The sequence below is a fragment of the Mesoplodon bidens genome, assembly GCF_964165515.1.
Source record: "Mesoplodon bidens genome assembly, chromosome: 2".
Classification (NCBI taxonomy): Eukaryota; Metazoa; Chordata; class Mammalia; order Artiodactyla; family Ziphiidae; genus Mesoplodon; species Mesoplodon bidens.
In genome coordinates, this window is record NC_138177.1 from 177,535,294 (window position 1) to 177,555,504 (window position 20,211).

General features: G+C 40.9%; 1 protein-coding gene across 4 annotated transcripts in view; it reads right to left on the reverse strand.

Moving 5' to 3' along the window:
- VPS13D (vacuolar protein sorting 13 homolog D) overlaps nucleotides 1-20,211 on the reverse strand; it is a 246,601-nt gene that overhangs the window by 166,610 nt on the left and 59,780 nt on the right. For all 4 annotated transcript variants that reach the window (XM_081226396.1, XM_081226395.1, XM_081226398.1 and 1 more), the window contains 9 exons: nucleotides 19,201-19,411; nucleotides 12,998-13,169; nucleotides 12,702-12,814; nucleotides 10,799-11,011; nucleotides 7,282-7,547; nucleotides 5,997-6,130; nucleotides 3,603-3,758; nucleotides 2,213-2,423; nucleotides 1,608-1,682 (listed from right to left, as the gene is read on the reverse strand). In XM_081226396.1, coding sequence (XP_081082522.1) covers nucleotides 1,608-1,682; nucleotides 2,213-2,423; nucleotides 3,603-3,758; nucleotides 5,997-6,130; nucleotides 7,282-7,547; nucleotides 10,799-11,011; nucleotides 12,702-12,814; nucleotides 12,998-13,169; nucleotides 19,201-19,411 — 1,551 coding nt within the window. The remainder of the gene's footprint in view (nucleotides 1-1,607; nucleotides 1,683-2,212; nucleotides 2,424-3,602; nucleotides 3,759-5,996; nucleotides 6,131-7,281; nucleotides 7,548-10,798; nucleotides 11,012-12,701; nucleotides 12,815-12,997; nucleotides 13,170-19,200; nucleotides 19,412-20,211) is intronic.

A 20,211-nucleotide genomic window follows, 5' to 3' on the forward strand; every position in this document is an offset into this window, starting at 1 on the left:
TAATTAAACCAAGAAGCAATGATGACTAGGTAAAAACAAAACTAAGGAACACAAGATAACTAGGTCTACCTTCATTTTCTCCAGAGGAAAAAGACAGGTAATGCAAACAATTGTGATGAAACCATGTTAAGTGGTCAAAGTTTAACCTGGTACAATCCTTTTCGAAAAAGATTTGTCAATTCAAGCAAAGAGCCTCAAAAATATATCTATATTCTCTGATCCAGTTTTTACAATATTAAGTCTCACTACCAAAGAAATAGTTAAAAGATGTAGACAAAAGTTCATACACCAAAATATTTATTACACAATTGTGTATGATAATGAAAGAATGAAAAACAACTTAAGAATGGTTAAATCATAATGTATCCTCTGATCAATGTAAAAAAATCAATGTTTACAAATGTTAATGACATGGGAAGACGATGCTATTAAGTATATATTATAATAAAATTGTAATTATAATTCTATAAAATTATATTTGCAATACGATCTACCAACATGTATAATATTACATGTGTGTATATATACACACACACGCACGTGTGTTGGATACACAGGCATACCTTGTTTTATTGAACTTTGCTAATACTGTGCTTTTTACAAATTGAAGATTTGTGGCAACCCTGTGTCGAGCAAGTATACTGGCACCATTTTCCAATAGCATTATTTAATTAAGACATGTACATTTTTAAGACATAATGCTACTGCACACTCAACAGACTACAGTATAGTGTAAATGTAACTTTTATATGCACCGGGAAGCCAAAAAATTTGTATGACTCGCTCTATTGCGATATTTTCTTTATTGCGGTGGTCTGGAACTGAACCCCCAATATCTCCAAGGTCTGCCTGTATACAGTACATAGAGAAATAAAAAGAGAGAATATATATGCAAGTATCAAGACTGGGAAAAAATACAGCTCTTGCTGTATCTCTGATTTGAAGAGAAAGGGGAACAAAGAGGGAGGTGGAGAGGTAGTGTGATGCAGTGGAAAGAACACGGGCACACCTGGCTTCAAAGCCATCCCAGCCCCGCATTAACAGGTGGCTTGAGACGACTTTATGTACCCTATCTGAGCCGGCCTCTCCAACTGAAGTGAGGGTAATAATGCCTGCCTCCAAGGGTATGAGGACTCAACAAGAAGCAGGACTAGGCCCAGAGGAGCTCAACAGATGGCCATGACTACCAGCGTCACCGCCATTACCACTCCCACTAGCAACAGTGCTAACATCTACAGAGCACGTGCTGTGTGTCAGGTACCTTCTCATGTCCTTTGCATAGAGTGACTTCTTTATATCAAACCTCTGAGGGATGTCCTCTTATCCTCAGCACGGGTACAGAGACATGAAACTTGCCCAAGTCACGAACAAGTAGCCAGCAGGTGGCAGAGTAAGGATCTGAAGCCAGGCAGTCAGCTCCAGAGCCCACAGCCATGTCCACTATGAAATCCTGTGTCTCATTATTACTGGCCCAAGATTATCTTTAGCCCACAGAAAATCATGGAGGGTCTCCAAAACACACTCCAGCTCATGGAAAGATAAACATTATCAAACATTACCGTTTATCAAGATAAACAGCGGATAAAGGAAAGCCTTATTCAAATTACCTTGACACACCAAGAGAGCTTTGCGGCAGTCATCCATGCCAAACCCCAGCTCCTGCAGTCTAGCCAGTTGTAACTCTAGGGGGGAAAAACGGTATATATATTTTTGTAAGTAATTTAATGTAAATTAACCCACAGACTAATTGAAGCAAAAAAGAACCAAAAAAAAACAAGAAAAGAAATTCAGAAACTGGGGACTCAAACACTGCACTGCTATAGGCAAAAGTAAGCTCCTAATTACAATTTATCAACTGTACCCTGAAATTTTTAAGTCTTTTCCCTATATTGGCTGCCTTTTAAATGCTTACAACTGAAACTTAGTATTATTATCCATATAACTTTGGAGGAAAACTTGAAGTTTAAAATTAAACCTTAGCATTATCCATATCTCTGGAAGAAACTATAAAAGGAAAAATACTGTAGGCTAGAACAGTTGGTTTGGGCTGTTTATTTTTAAATTAAAAAAAATTAGTCATACTTATGACCTACAATTATACTTAATGACACAATTATACCCTGAACAATTTAACTGTGCAGAAGAAAATCTGAAAAGTTAAAAAGAAGGGGAGTTTTGGGAAGACTGAGTGGGTTTTATGGTTAATACCTACCCAAGACAGGGTCTAAGGTGTGTCTTGTCGCTTCTCTGATTTCCTCTCCCCTTTGAGATGCACCAGGAAGGTAACTGCTGAAGGAGTTAGCGTCCAAGGCCACTGTGTCTGGTACTGCAGCATTAGCTTGCTCTGGGATGGATTTTGCAATGGCAAGAAACAGCTGAACATCATTATAGGAGAGTCTGATATCCAGGGCCTGTAACTGAATCTAACAAAATTTAAAAGGTGGCAGTTTTTAAAGTTGCACTTGCTTTTGTGTCCACACCTCTTACAGGTATCACTCTAATTCAAGTTCTAGAAATCCAACAGACATCTCTCATTGTGAAGACAGGGGAGATCTTGAAATTAAGCTTGAATAGCCATGAGGTAAAATGTCTCAGCTGTGAGGTCAAATGTCACAAAACTGTACCAAATACAAAATACTAAGCAAGGAAAATTACTAGGGGCCTTAATACTTCAGTAGAATGATTTTCATACAAGCATATTAATCATCAAAGCAGAGAATCAGAGAATGGCTCTGGTGGAGAGAGGATCACCTGTTAGCAACACTCTGTTAATCCATTTTGCTTTAATCTATTTAATTTTTTTAAATCTCTGACCACCCAACAAAATTTATCTCTCCTTTATTCAAACAGAACTTTCAATGAGTCATGTTCCACATTAATATTTCTGAAAATCTGGTCTTCCTCAGACAACAGCAACTCAGCTACCACCGGTAAAAGCAGTACAGACACCAGCACAAGACCACTTTAAAATGGGATGTCTGTTTGAAGTCTGGGTATAGTGCTTTATTTATTACTCATTTTTCGTTTTTTTTTGAAGCCCGAGAATCAGAATGGCTTTTCTCTCTCTTTCAATCCTCCTATGGTTCAAATGGATTACTAATTATTCCCCCTCGACCGAAGAAATAAAACATCGAAGTCTTAAGCCGTCCTTGCCTGGCTTCACCTGCTCTGCTTCTCCTCCCCTCTCCTCCTCACTGCCCTATAGACTTCTTTCTTCTAGTGAGACCTCCCTCGGTCTCAGGTCTGCTGGGCCATTTCTGCCCCTGACTCTGCTGCTTCCTAATTTGGAATGCTCTCCTTCTCGGCCTATTTACATCCTACCCCTCTGATCAGACTCACTTTTAGCTTCACTCACAGTCAATATTCCTAACTCTGCTTTCTGTAAAGTTTTATACAACTTCAAGATCACACCAGACAATTAAAAGGTCTTCTATCCTCCACAAGACTGAAAGATCTTCTAGGGCAGAGACGCTGTCATATTTATTTTGTATTTGCTGAAGTAACGAAAATGTCGTTGAGTTTGGCACAGTTAAGTAAGTAGTTCAAGCAAAGCAAAGTGTTTGAGAGTGTCTCAGTGTGTTACACAGATTTGTCATCATTACCTCTAAGACAGGTGGGAAGTCTTCACTATTGAATGCATCCATCAGTCCTGAACTATTCTGATAAGAAGAATTCCCCACCAGCTCCACTTGAATTTGTACTGGATCAACAATTGAAAGAGCTGTGTCTTGCTCATTTCCTAGTCGGCATGAAAACACCTAGAGAGTGAAATATGCAATATGGCAGGAATTAATGTCTGATTCAGGAAGAGTCTAACCATCAGGAGAAAAGGAGACCATCTCAGAAGCGCTCAGCCCTATAATATCAAAAGCCCAGAGCAACCACTGAAATGAACATTGTGAAGGGGGAGGCTGAGGTTCTCACCCACTGCCAGGAGCGCAGTGGTTCGCCCATGGGAAAGGCAGTTTAGCAATATGTAACAAGAGGCTTAAAAACATCACACCCTTTGATCGAGTAATCCTACTTCCTACTAGGAACTAGCCCAAGGAAATAATGCAAAACACAGAAGAATTCACTGAACCATTATTTAACAGTTAATCAAGAAATTAAGAGCAACCAAAGTTTTATCACATCTACTCGGTGGAATATTTTGTGGCCATTTAAAAGGAACAGTTTAAAAGACCATATGAAACATAAGAAGACGGGTACAATATAGGTTATGTGAAAAAGCAGCCCAATCAAAATAATATTATGCCATAACCATATGGAAAGAAACACATCAAAATGTCAAGAGAGATTATGTAAGGTGGGTTAGGTGATTTTTCCCCTCCCCTTCCCTAATTTTATGTAATATAGTTGTTACTTTCACAACTGAAAATAAATACATTAATTTTTGAACCTAGGTGAAAGGTACACAGGGGTTCATTATATTATTCTGTTTCCTTTGTGTATGTTTGAAATGTTCTGTAATTTAAAAAAACATATTTATGGGGAGAGAAAAGGGAGGGAGGACTCCTATTCTAGGACCAAATTATGTTGCACACTCAAGAAGACAGAAGAAAGCATTGCTTTGGTCTCCCTTGTTCCCTCCCCGCTTTTTGGCATTTTCTAGTGCTACTGAAAAACATGCAACACCAAGGTCCTCTGCTGTATTCAAGATTAACTCATTTTGCTTTCTTTATAAGTTCTCCCCCAATGATGTATTAGGGTGGTCTTAAAATTCAGATCCAATTGTGCTGCTTAAAGAACAAGATTGAAAGGAATTTCCAGGAATCTCAAATATTTTGCCATGTAGTTTTTCTAAGGCTTTGGAGCAGGAAAGTTTCATTTTCCTTTTTCCTTCAGGGGCTTCTGCTACACAAAACCCAATTGTACCTGACAGTTCATTAATTAATCACTAAACTTTTCCATTCAAAGCTGGTATTGTGGTGGCCTGGAAAGCAGACGAATCGCAATTTCAGGACCAACTCACATCACACCAGCATGCAAATCCCTCCGCTCACACTGAGGTTTCTTTACATGAGAGAAACAAGGGGTAGAGGAATAAAATCTCTACAGGTTTTATTCAGCTATTTCTGACCAGAAAAAAAAAAAAAGAAGAAGTTCCATATGCTGCTGACAGTGAAAATAATTTTTGTTCATTCAACCTCTGAAATACCACTGGAAAGAACTGGGCATGAAAAAGCTTAATCATAAATGGGAAGGAAATGATGAGTATCCCTGACCAAATATTCTAATAAGAGGAATGTTAGCTGAGATCAGTGACTTAAGAACATTTGACAGAGATAATAATCCACCTCGATTCTCCTTCTGTCTCCACACATCCTGGCTTAAAAAGAGGCAAGGCAGTTTTTGCTTAACACTGTATAATGTAATTTTCTGGCTACAAAAGCCATCCCAGTGCAAATTAGCTCCTTCATGAGATCAGATCAGAGCCACAAGCACCTCTATTAGAGCCTCAGTCCTTTAGGTCAGGCCTGACTCTCTCGACGTGCCCTTTTATAGATCCGATATTCCCAGAAGGATAACACAAAAAGTCCTTAACACTTTTATAGACAAGTTTCCATGACCACAAAGCCCTAGGTCTTCAGAGGCACAAGCACTCAAGGTGGGGAAGGGGATACAGGAGAAACAAGGACCCCTTCCTCACCTTCACAATTCGCCAGGGCCTAGACCTGCAGAACTAGAGGACACGACAAAGAGCCCGGCGGGGTAATGCCGACTAGAAGAGCTTCCTCGGACTTTCTGAGGACGGGAGGGTGAGAGAGCAAGAGGTAAAAGTGCCTCCACACAGTCACAGCCTGATACTGGGGGACTGAACTCACACATTAGAATAACCTGGTAGATTTGAGGAGAAAGTGAAGAGAAGAGGACAAGGGCCCTCCAATCCCGTTAATTATTTCCCTGAATGAAAGTTGAGGAGGTAAAATTCTCCTCCAGATGCTTTTCTCTTGAGCCAAACATTTAGTGTTTCAATCAACACACAGACTTCTTACCTCAATGCCAAACAAACTTCCTGAAAAGGGCCGATCGACAAACCGGGGCTTATAGGTGAGCACTGTGGTGCCTTTGAGAATAATGGCGTTGGTATCGAAGCAGGACACATCTTCAACGACCACAAACTCCGTGCCTGGAAAGGACGGCATGGTCAACTAAGCCAAAGCTGTGAAGTGGAAAGCAGCAGGCTGTCGCAAACCAGGCAGCAGCACATTTACTGGGTGGGGGGCTGACACATCGGCCAGAAAGGTATGTTCTGCAGGATGCCTGCCGACACTCTGCTTCACTCCCACCCCGAACAAGTTCTCTGTATCTGGCCAGCCACAGCTGAGCTGACCGAGCACTGCACGGGCAGAAAAGGCTGGGATGCAGTTTCTCTCTTTAGCATATAGTCTTAAGCTAGGTCTCCTGGAAGGCAGAACAGACATTCAGAAGCTCCCTCGCCAAATGACGACCTGTTTTAAAAATCCCAGGAAGTAGATTCAGATACTAATGTTGGTTAGGCAGCATAAAGCACTAGGTCATCTATGTAGCTGTTTAAGTTGTTTACAAAGAATGTGGACTAATTTAATGTAGACTTCTTTTAATTAGTAGATACAGACAGTTTTCTATTCATCTGTACATGGCAAATTTACTTTTCGTTTTCATCAAAAAACATGTATAAATTGAACTTTTGAAACTAAATCCACTTCAAGTGCAGTGTGCTCTCCAGCTTCTTCCAAACCACTGAGCAGTAGATAGGGTATATCACAGATATAACAATAAATACACACATACATACAGATGTACTGCAAGAGTCTACTAGTTAACAAAAACTGTACTAAATCTGTTTGTAAAGGAAAATATTCTTTTTGTAAAGAAAGTAACAATCCCCTCACTTATTTATCTTCTCAACTTGAGATTTTCACATACCACCTTTGCTTAAACTCTGTAAGGTACATCTGCTGGGGCCCTAGAGATCAAACAGAAAATTGAAGCCAGATTTAACATTGGGAAAAAAAGACCACTGCCCAGGTGGGTATTCAGGCCAGGCACATGCATTAGGGCGGCAGAGGAGAGGGACTAGATCCTGAAGCCCAGTGTGGGCCAGCTCAGTGTGGGCCAGGCAATCCCACCTGAAAACGGAGGTCAGGAACTTTGGACACCTATTGGTCTGCAAAGGATGCAAATGTGTAAGAGTGCTCGTGTCAAAATACAGAGGCAACAGGAAAGTCATCCTGTAAGACACATATGGAGCCTAACATCCAAACTAAGAATCAGTGACTCACAACTACATATACTTACCTGTTACGTTGACCTTGACTTCCAGGTGCCTTTCAGTAGACACAGGAAGGGAAGACCGCTTGGTAACTACTCCACTTTTCACGGTTTTGGGAATTACAGCAGATTCGCTGCTAGAGTTACGGTGGCGTGAAGGAGTAACTTTAGCTTGCTTCTTAATATCACTGGGGGTGTGGAGAAAATCGTGTACTAAAAGCAGCCAGTCAAATATGAGAAACACACGGAGATTGTTGAGAACTACTGTGAAACAGGAGGAATCCTTTGTAGACCTACAAGAAGGAAGATCATAAAAATAAAATAGGAAAAGAGAAATATGATATTTCATTAACTTGCAAATATGTGACTCAATTGGGGCAGGTGGTACTCCAGCATTCTCTAAACTGAACTTTGAGTATCAATAAACTCTGAATCCGGTTTAATAAAATATTCAGTGTATGTTTTCAGAAGTCAGTCAGATTCTTCAACAAAAAGGAATACGCTATAAGAAAGCAATAGAGTGCATGTCGTCCAGCAGTTCCCAACCAGGGGTGATTCTGTCCCCTGGAGACATTTTTGCCACAACTGAAGGGGTTCCTACAGGCATCTAGGCATCTGGTGGGCAGAAGTCAGGGACGAGGCTAAACATCCCACAACGTACAGGACAGGCTCCACAACACGGAGTGTTGTAACCCACAATGTCACCAGCGCTGAGGCTGAGAAATGCCGGTGTAGTAGGAAGAGCACAGGCTTAAATCTTGTCACTTATAAGCTGTGTTATCTTGGGTAAGCCACCTACCTTCTCTGAGCCTGCTTCCCCACTTATAAAATGAGAAATAATAACACTGTAAGAGATAAAGTGCCGGGCACATAACAGGTTCGAAAAATGTCAGTTCCCTTCCCTACAGGCTGTTTCTAGAAGATCAATGAGGCACTCTTTCTTTGACGTCTAGGATCACTTCTTTATAAACATCCAATTTACATACTAGTATGAAATGGTTTTTCTAACTGGAACCGGCCTGAAAGTCCAGATCTTTTAGCCAAAGAGGGCAGACAAATAAGATGACATTTACTGTGGGTGTATAACCCCAAGCGCCCGAGAAGTAGAGATGCGGGAGAGGGGGAGAGAGTATTAGTTTTGTTGTCCTCATTACCCCAAATTCTATATTTGGGGTGAAATACAGAATTATAGTCCAAGGAGGACTCTCAGGCCTGGCCTCAAACCATGGTGTGGTCAGGGGCTTATCCAGGCCCTGTGAGTATATCAGTAGGCACAGATGGGTAAGATAGAAGAAAGATGGGCTAGGGACACCCTTATAGAGTTTTCTGGGTTGAACTTCGTTCAATGAGCCCAAAATCGCTTCTGGGGCCCTGAGTCACATACCTGCTTCCCAGTCCTAAAAGGGGCTTCTGTTCAGGAAAAGCTGATTGGGAGATATTTTTAAGGCTGGCTTCTCTGGGCTCTTATTTCTCCTAAACCTGGCTCACTGCCTCTAGAAAAAGGGCACAATGGTGCATGTCTCCTTCATACAGACGCAGCATTTTTCACAGAAACACTTTACCCTTTTGTAACAGAGAAAAAATGTTGCCCTCAGTAAAATTTTTCCACCCCATTTTGAACACAGATTGTCAGAGCTATGAACTAACTGGAAAAGTCAAAGTGTGTCTGATCCCCTTTCTGGAAAATATTTCAAGCCTTTAAACACTGTGAAGTGATTTATATTTGACACACAAATTCCCAACAGAAGAGCAATTCTTCTTGAGACACAGAAGGCGTTCAGAAGTTCCAATCAAGAGAACATTTTAACCCTATCACTAACCATGGTATTTTTGTTAGCAAGAGCCAAGGTGTAGGACTTTATTATTAGCCTCCAAGAAATTATACACCTTCAGTATATAAATATATTAATATTTTAAGGCTCCTTCTACATTAAAAATATGATAAGTGGGACAACTAGATGATATTTAGGAAGCCAGATCAACAACAAAGCAAACCCAAAAGGAAACTGTTTCTGCAGATGGGCCAAAGAGCAATACATGCAAGCCCTCTGTTCAAATAAACATCATCTTCAAACAAAGGAACTGCAAATCACAGCCAGCTTATCATCTGACTACAGTCAGGCCAATCACTAAAATGTGGTAGGCCTGACAACTGTTAGAAAAGACATGGGCTTTGAAATCAGAGGCCCAAGCCCAAGTCTGAGTTCTGACTACTTCACTCACTGGCTGTGTGATCTTACAAGAGTTATTTAACCCCCTCCAAGCTTCTATATCGGTATCCGTAAAACAGGGAAGAAGTGACCCGCTGGACAGACTTGTGAGAATTAAGTTAAAGGTGGGTAAAGTGCATGGTCCATGGTGCAGCTCAGTAAGACGCAACTATCATTCTTATTACTGAACTTTTTTAAAGTTCATGCAAAAGTTTAAATATCTACTTTGCTAGACTTCCTAAAGGCATATGGAGATCGTGACCCATCCCTAAAAAGAACCTCAACCCCGAGGAATTCACTGAACAGCACACTGAAATGTCAGACATATTTAAACATACAAATATAAGAACAATCCTGATAATTTTTTTTTTCCTTTTTTGCCTAACCAAGATGTCTTTCCCGGCCTTCTTACTTACTGGTTTATATTTACGACTTATCTGGTAACATGAAACACTAAGAGAATGAAACCGACATCAGCTCCCAAGGTCTCCTTTTGAATCTCTATCCATCAGACCTAATTTTTCAGTTTTCCAGTCTAAGCCCACCTAGTCATAAAATCTTACAGTAGTGTGTCATCAAATAACACAAGCTACATCAGGAATCATCACAACAGCTCCCATCTGTGCCAAGCGGTATATGCCGGAATATCTTAAGCATTACCTCCATCCTATGCATGAGGTGGGTCAGGTGGGCACAGTTATTCTTTCCTATTTCATAGAAGATGAAAATGCAGCTGAAAGAGATGAAGGAACTTGTCCTTGGATGCATTACTAGAAAGTGGTAGAGCGAGGTTTGAGCCCAGCTCTATACGATCCCCAAACATGGGCTCTTTCTACACACAACACTGCCTCCCATAATACCAGGAAGAAAAACATAATCTAGTTCAAAGAGGCTAAAGCTCTTTTTACATGGAGAAGTCAGTCATTAAGACTTGCATGGACAAATCAATAATGCAAGTCAAAACCACTTTCCCTTCTGCTATTTCTATAGACCAAAAGACTTTTATTTTCCCCTTACATAAGCACAATTTCTTCCTTCCCCAAGTCACTTTACATATTAAAACAGTCTACAGCTGGTTAATTTTAAGAATCTGGTTTAATTCTAAACAACTTTTTTTTTTAAGGCAACAGAGACATCTTTTGGCCAATAAATGAAACTGCATGGTTACAGGAATACTAATATACAGTGTGCTGCACTGAGAAGCCACTATCTATTTATCTTCTCACTGATTCCTGGCTCCTTTGATGTTCGAAAGCCGACGTGGTCTTGGCCCAATGTCCACAGAAGGAAATGTCCTGATAAAGAAAGGCAAAGTCAGGGTCTGGATCTCCTACCTGAAATGCAGTTCGATCTGAATGGATCCTTGGGTAGTGCTGCTGTTCTTAGAGGGCTGAAAGATACAGGTGAATACGTTTGTCATGCCAGGACTGGTCTTCTGCCCAGCATAGCGGGTGTCAAAAGCCATCATGGAATGGGAAACCAAGTTAACGGACTTCGTTTGGTTGGAAAAGCTCTCATAGAGCAGTTTACATTTCTTGAAGTCAAATCTAAGGGAGAGAGGAGACAAGATGTTGAACGCTTCCATTTTACAAAATTATGTACATTTAAGATAAAAGAACAAAATCATAAATATGCCTAAGTTCTATGAAGAAGAATAACTTTCACTCTGAGATCTGTCACTGATTTTAACAGTGTCCACAAAATGGATTTAGTGTCACTTTGCCTTGCATCTCACTTTCCATTTCCAAGGAGATGCTCCTGTCCGTGGGAACTTTGTGAGGAGTAACAATACCACGTTATTTATTATATACTTGGCTCACTAGCATTCTCATTTCTCACCTAAGTTTAGTAAGACTATATATTTGTAATAATCCCCAAGGGATAATGAGGGTCCCTTTAGTCCTTCATCTGTCAACTCCTACCCTGCGTGGAGGATTCTCTCTCTCCAGAATCTGCTGAATTTTTCCATAAGACCACTAAAGTTTACTGGGAACTGCCACAACAAATAATACTTTTCATACAGAGAAATAATACAGCTGATACATCAACAGAAAATGCATCTGGAACTGCCACTGTTTTAATAACAGAGAAAGCTGCAATGGGCAATCCATACAGAATTACTCCACGTTGGAAAAAAAACTAAGGGCATAACCAGTCATCAGAAAACACTGCTGACTCACAAGATAATCAGTCTGGGACCCCGGCTCCACCATACCATGTTCTAATCAGCTGAATTAGATACGGGCCTGAATGAGTTTTTAAGGGAAATACAAAATAGAAGATAGTGCTTCCATGGAAAAATTACTAGACTTGAAGTCCTGTTTTCAAATGCTGAACCACTTTTCCAGCCATATGATTGATCTTACACTAGTCAAAAACTCTATCTGGAAAACAGGAGTAATATCTGCTCAACTTCACATGGCTGTCAAAAGATGAAAATGAAAAGACTATCAAGTGTGAAAATACAATGCACTCTTGAGGGTTTTATACCAGTAATCGCAAATTCCTGGCCTAGAATAACCAAGAAAATGACATAAATTAGTGAACTGCTGGGTAAGCACATGCCTTATCTAAAGGCTGCCCAAGTTGTTATTGTTACTCAGTTTCCAGATGCTTCCAATTGAGAACACGGGCCCAGTATTGCCAAAGCTTCTAAATTTTCAAAAGCTGAAATCCAAACTTTTTATGTGCAATTCCCCAGTTTTCAACTGTTGGCCAGTTAGGCAGTCATCACTGCTGCTCCAGAGAGCTCCGGGGCTCCCCCCATGCAGACACACAGCAAAACCGCTTCCTGACTCCTTTGCACTCCTGTCGGACCACGTTCTAGCCCCACGGGGTTTACCAGGGATTCCACTGCCATTCAAGACCACTCCAGGGCTATTGTTTTTCTTGCTGGCACAGCAAGCTGCTGTCAGTCAGGGTAACTAGAGCGAGCAGAGCAGCCCAAGACCCATAACAGACATGAAACACGAGGAGAAAAAACATCGTCACTGTTCTAAGTCACTGGTATTTTGGAGTGCCTGTTACTACAGCCTAACCTCAGCTATCTTGACTGATAGAGACTGATGAATTTAAACTTTTAAAAAGCACTGTGCAGACCAACAAAAAGCATCTTGCAGGCAGACCACATTTAGCTGTGAACCACCACTCTGCAACCTCTGTTCTACGTCAGAGCACAATGTGTGCATTATTTGTATTACCATTACTAACAGTAAAACAGTAGAATTAAAGCCATACCTGGCTAAGGACCCAGCACCTTCTTTTCCTTTTGGATCTTTCAGCTCCAGACTTACATTTACCATATCAATGAGGAAACACATGCACGTGTACACTTCTCCGCTCAGAACAGTCTGGAAAAGGAAAATGCTGATCAATTCACAGTCGATGCCAATCTAAAAATGGGGTCGATATCATGAGGTCTAATTTACTTGTGGTTCCTTCTTGTTTCCCCAGGTGACTTCAAGGAACAGATACACAGGATGACCATCAGCTGAGACCATGAGAGTTACTGAAGAACCTAACATCACACTCACATGAATCCTTGGGTCCTGTAAATCATAAGGCCGCATGAATTCCTCTATGGGCTCTCCAAGGTTGTTCTCCAATAAACCCCGGATCAGATTGTATTTGTACAAATCCAGAGAGCAGTGGACTGAGGAGAGATTGCCATGGATAGATATATCTGGCACAGTATGACTTATTTCTCTATGAAAAAAGGAAAAAGGTCACTTTCACAAACAAATCACTAACTTAACGTTGACATAGCTCACACCCAAATATAAGTGCTAACATGCACCCACCTACATTATCAACCAATTAATTTCTAACTTCCAATGACAAAAATTTCATGTGGGTTCACATGAAGCAAGTTCGTATGACTGAGTGTCATGCTTCAGCTACAAAAGGCCACTTTTCTCCCCAAATATACATTTAGAAAGTCCCCAAATCTAACATGAGTTAACTAAGTAATCTATTAAGAAAGAAAAATCTCATGAGACTCAGAAATAGCTTAAACATTATAGCTGGGAAAGCAATAAAAAAAAAAAAGATGACAAAACAAAAGGGAAACACACTCACAGGTACAAAGAACAGAGGGGTGGGGGCTGGGGCAAACACAGGCGAAGGGGTAAAGTGGTACAAACCCCCAGCTATAAAATAAATAAGTCATGGGGATATACGATACAGCAGGGGTCCCCAACCCCCGGGCCACAGACCGGTACCGGTCCACGGCCTGTTAGGAACCGGGCCGCACAGCAGGAGGTGAGCGGTGGGTGAGCGAGTGAAGCTTCATCTGTATTTACAGCCGCTCCCCATCGCTCGCATTACCGCCTGAGCTCCACCTCCTGTCAGATCAGCTGAGGCATTAGATTCTCACAGGAGCGTGAACCCTACTGTGAACTGTGCATGCGAAGGATCTAGGTTGCGCACTCCTTATGAGAATCTAAAATGGACAACCTGGAAGAAACTAACATATTTTTAGAAAGGCATAACCTTCCAAGACTGAACCAGGAAGAAACAGAAAATATGAACAGACCAATCACAAGGAATGAAATTGAAACTGTGATTAAAAATCTTCCAACAAACCAAAGCCCAGGAACAGATGGCTTCACGGGTGAATTCTATCAAACATTTAGAGAAGAGCTAACACCCATCCTTCTCAAACTCTTCCAAAAAATTGCAGGGGAAGGAACACTCCCAAACTCATTCTATGAGGCCACCATCACCCTGATACCAAAATCAGACAAAGATACTACAAAAAAAGATAATGACAGACCAATATCACTGATGAATATAGATGCAAAAATCCTCAACAAAATACTAGCAAAGAGAATCCAACAACACATAAAAGGATCATACACCATGATCAAGTGGGATTTATCCCAGGGACGCAAGGATTCTTCAATATACGCAAATCAATCAATGTGATACACCATATTAACAAACTGAAGAAAAAAACCATATGATCATCTCAACAGATGCAGAAAAAGCTTTCGACAAAATTCAACACCCATTTAAGATAAAAACTCTCCAGTGGGCTTCCCTGGTGGCTCAGTAGTTGAGAGTCCGCCTGCTGATGCAGGGGATACGGGTTCGTGCCCCGGTCCAGGAGGATCCCACATGCCGCGGAGCGGCTAGGCCCGTGAGCCATGGACGCTGAGCCTGCACGTCCAGAGCCTGTTTCTCCGCAACGGGAGAGGCCACAGCAGTGAGAGGCCCGTGTACCGCGAAAAAAAAAAAAAAAAAAACTCTCCAGAAAGTGAGCATAGAGGGAAACTACCTCAACATAATAAAGGCCATATACGACAAAACCACAGCAAACATCATTCTCAATGGTGAAAAACTGAAAGCATTTCTTCTAAGATCAGGAACAAGACAAGGATGTCCACTGTCACCACTATTATTCAACATAGTTTTGGAAGTCCTAGCCATGGCAATCAGAGAAGAAAAAGAAATCAGAAAAGAACAAGTAAAACTGTCACTGTTTGCAGATGACATGATACTATAGAGAATCCTAAAGATGCCACCAGAAAACTACCAGAGCTAATCAATGAATTTGGTAAAGTTGCAGGATACAAAATTAATGCACAGAAATCTCTTGCATTCCTATACACTAATGATGAAAAATCTGAAGAGAAATTAAGGAAACACTCCCATTTACCACTGCAACAAAAAGAATAAAATACCTAGAAATAAACCTACCTAACGAGACAAAAGACCTGTATGCAGAAAACTGTAAGACACTGATGAAAGAAATTAAAGATGATACAAACAGATGGAGAGATATACCATGTTCTTGGATTGGAAGAATCAATATTGTGAAAATGACTATACTACCCAAAGCAATCTACAGATTCAATGCAATCCCTATCAAATTACCAATGGCATTTTTTACAGATCTAGAACAAAAAAAATCTTAAAATTTGTAGGGAGACACAAAAGACCACAAATAGCCAAAGCAGTCTTGAGGGGAAAAAATGGAGATGGAGGAATCAGACTCCCTGACTTCAGACTATACTACAAAGCTACAGTAATCAAGACAGTATGGTACTGGCACAAAAACAGAAATATAGATCAATGGAACAGGACAGAAATCCCAAAGATAAACCCACGCACCTATGGTCAACTAACCTATGACAAAGAAGGCAAGGATATACAATGGAGAAAAGACAGTCTCTTCAATTATTGGTGCTGGGAAAACTAGACAGCTACATGTAAAAGAATGAAATTAGAACACTCCCTAACACCATACACAAAAATAAACTCAAAATGGATTAGAGACCTAAATGTAAGACTGGACACTATAAAACTCTTAGAGGAAAACATAGGAAGAACACTCTGACATAAATCACAGCAAGATCTTTTTTGATCCACCTCCATTTTATTTCCTAATGGAAATAAAAACAACAATAAACAAGTGGGACCTAATGAAACCTAAAAGCTTTTGCATAGCAAAGGAAACCAGAAACAAGAAGAAAAGACAACCCTCAGAATGGAGGAAAATATCTACCAACAAATCAATGAACAAAGGATTAATCTCCAAAATATACAAACAGCTCATGCAGCTCAATATTAAAAAAACAAACAACCCAATCCAAAAATGGGCGGAACACCTAAATAGACATTTCTCCAAAGAAGACATACAGGTGGCCAAGAATTACATGGAAAGATGCTCAACATCACCAATTATTAGAGAAATGCAAATCAAAAATACAATGAGGGATCACCTCACACCAGTTAGAATGGGCATCATCAAAATCTACAAACAACAAATGCTGGAGAGGGTGTGGAGAAAAGGGAACCCTCTTGCACTGTTGGTGGGGATGTGAATTGATACAGCCACTATGGAGAACAGTATGGAGGTTCCTTAAAAAACTAAAAATAGAATAACCACATGACCCAGCAATCCCACTACTGAGCATATACCCAGAGAAAACCATAATTCAACAAGACACATGTACCCCAATGTTCATTGCAGCACTATTTACAATAGCCAGGTCATGGAAGCAATCTAAATGTCCATCAACAGACGAATGGATAAAGAAGATGTGGCACATATATACAATGGAATATTACTCAGCTATAAAAAGGAATGAAATTGGGTCATTTGTAGAGATGTGGATGCATCTAGAGACTGTCATACAGAGTGAAGTAAGTCAGAAAGAGAAGAACAAATATCGTATATTAATGCATATATGTGGAACCTAGAAAAATTGTACAGATGAACCGGTTTGCAGGGCAGAAATTGAGACACAGATGTAGAGAACAAATGTATGGACACCAAGGGGGGAAAGTGGCAGTGGGGGAGGTGGTGTGATGAACTGGGAGATTGGGATTGACATGTATACACTGATATGTATAAAATGGATAACTAATAAGGACCTGCTGTATAAAAAAATAAATAAAATAAAATTCAAAAAAAAGAATCTAATGCCTGATGACCTGAGGTGGAGCTGAGGCAGTGATGCTAGTGCTGGGGAGCAGCTGCAAACACAGATGATCGTTAGCAGAGAAGTCTGACTGCACAGAGACCATAATAAATCAATTGCTTGCAGACTCATATCAAAACCCTACCAGTGAGTGGCAACTGAAAACAAGCTCAGGGCTCCTGCTGATTCTGCATTATGGTGAATTGTATAATTATTTCATTATATATTCCAAGGTAATAGTAATAGAAATAAAGTGCACAATAAATGTAATGCACTTGAATCATCCCAAAACCGCCCCCTACCCCAGACCGTGGAAAAACTGTCTTCCACGAAACTGGTCCCTGGTGCCAAAAAGGTTGGGGACCGCTGCTCCACAGCATGAGGAATACGGTCAGTAACACTATAATAACTTTGTATGGAAACAGATGGTTACCACGCTCATAGTGGTGACCATTTCATAATGTGTGCAAATGTCTGATCACTATGTAGTATACCTGAAATTAACATAATATTGTACAGCAACTATATTTTGATGAAAAAGAAAAGGTGACAAGCTCTTTATTCATTTAGTGGTAACTAAAGGCAGAACCAGTGTTTCATAATGAGCCCAGACGGGACATTAGGATAAAACCTGAATCAGCCACTCATTTCAGCTGAGATGGGTAGGAGTGAAGTTGAAAATGCCTGGGTTGGGGGAAGATACCTCATCCCAACACTGAAGAGCTTTTTCTCTACCCTCCTAGAGGTGAAGTGGGCATTGTGGATCCTGCAGACACTATGCTCTGAGTATATAAAGTAGAGGGTTAGGATTTGAAGTGGAAGAGGAATACAAAAAACTACTTTGTCTATGGAGAAAAACCTACATATAAGGTGAAAAAAGACTAGTCACGCAATCAACAAAGAAAAGCTGGAAAGGATTACCAAGAACCTCTGGGTTCCCGTGTCTGTGGTGTGAGAAGCTGATAGAATACCTTGTGTTCAGTCGTCACCTTCTATCTGGGCTAACAGAGTATAATTATCTGCACATAAACACTGATGGAAGTGGGTAAAGTTTAGATAAACAGAGTAGTAAAGCACATTTTTTTTTGGAAAGCATTACTTGAAAAGAAAACAAAGTGTTCGATTTCTAAATAATGAAGCTCCTCTTAAGACTTCTAAGCCAGTAAAATAAAATACAGCCCATGCCAACCATAACTGAAAGCCAGCCAGGGAGCACTTGAATAACAAGTAAGAATGAAACACAAAAATCTCAGTGAGAGCGGCGAAACTATCATTAATCCAGAGAGAAACAAAACAGTGATATTAAATGACTTGCCCAAGCCCAAGAACTGCAAAGGGAGTAGCCAAAGAGGGATTAAAATCACACCCTGGAAAAGTAGTGACACTGCTTTTCAAAATGCTACAAATGAAAATCTCTTTCATTACTTTAAAGCCATGCCTCATCTTTCCCTGAAGTTAAGATGCAAATGTTGCTGCTTTCTCCAAAATTAGCGCTCCAAACTGAAAGGCATCACACACTGTAACCAGCAGTCCCAGTCCACGCACAGGAGGAGCCAGGCGAGCATAAGCGCCACCAGAGGACCTTTTTAATATACACCTGAGGCTAGGCCCTGAGAGTCAGGTTCTGCTGGTCTCAGGTAGGGTCGGGAATGTTTCTTTTCAGTAAGTTTCCCAGCCAGATATGGAACTAATGACAACTGAAGCCATGCTCTGAACTACAGATATTAAGCATCCTGTGTTTTGAAGCCAATTAAAAGGTAAATGAGAGTCAGTTCATCAGTCTTTATGTAGTACTTTCAGATGGCTTAACAGAGTGAAATGGGCAAAACAGCATCTAAACAATTATTCTCATTAAATGGAGCTCCAGGGTAAACAGCAATAGCAGGTCCAGAATCTACTGTATTTGGAACATAGAATCCAATGTCACTTCTTCCAAATACCTTCCCTGCCATCACTACCTCCCTACTCCCATCAAAATCCATGCTAAATTCATGTCCCTTCCTCTTTGTTTCCAAGGCACCCACTACAATCCTACAACACAGTTTATAACACGGAATCAAACACTAAGTTAGAATCATATACTTACCTTCCTATATCCCTCAACAAAATGTAAGCTCCATTACGGCAGAAGTTTTTTCTTTCATCACAGGAGCCCTCATGTCTAGCAGATAGTAGGGACTCGATAGATATTTGTTACATAGATGAAAAAATAAGTGAATACCTATGCCCTTCCAGACTTAACAGCACTGATTTCCAAGTTATTACGATTCTACTTACAACAGACAGTTATTTGAATATAAACCACTCACTTGTCCAAGTTCCTTTCCACCTGCAATTTCAGTCTACAAGGCTCAGTCAAAAGGCTTCCTCCCGTCTGTCGCACAAAATAGGAGGGGAAGATCAGGTCTCCACTACTGTCTTCCGAGGCCTTAGTATACTCTCGTGGGTGTCTCTCTGCAGCAAAGATGTCCATGTCTTGTAGATCGACGACAATGCAATCCAGCAGGCAGACGTGGTCTTCTACACAGACCCAAGGAAAGAGAGACAATGAAGAAAACGGGACCCGGAAAGGGCTGGACCAGAACAAAACTAAAAAGCCAAAAAAAGTTCATTTTGTCTTTGGAAAATGTTTAGCACTGCCTGCGTCAGAAAGCTGGGTGACCAGAAGTCTCCACTCTGGCACCAAGACCTCCGTCCACAGTGCTCCGCAGGTTGGCCATCTCCGGGCCGCCACCTGCGTGCAAGCACGTACTGTGCCACATCCCCTCAGCGCCTCATTGCTGTCCCGAGACACTAACTGGGGCTAAAGGGCTTCTGACGAAAAGGACTTAATATGCTCCCTCCCAAGGAGATCCCACAGGGGTCTTGTGTAGAGATAATGTTACCCAAAGGTTTACAAAATCTTCCAGCAGCAAAATTATTTTTTCCAAACAAACATCACACGTAACCATTTCCACCAGCACTGATCTAATCCAAACCACCTCCTTTCTTGCCTAGACCACCATAAACTCCCCTCCAATATACCCATACAATTCCAGTCTGCCCTCACAAAACCATTCTGCTCACAAAATACCTCAGTAATCCTTAAAAAAATAAGTGGGACCAAAACATTCTCTTCCTTTATATACTTTGATGGCTTTGTTTAATGCAAAGTTCTTTCTGTGAAACTCCCCTAAATCCCCGTAAAGCCCTGCATAAGCCCACTGCCTACTTTTCCAACCTCATCTCAAGCCATTCTCTACCTTGCCCATGAAGCCTCGGGCTCACTGGCCTTTGTTTCCCCCACGTGCCAGGCTCCTTGCTGTCTGAACAGCCTTACC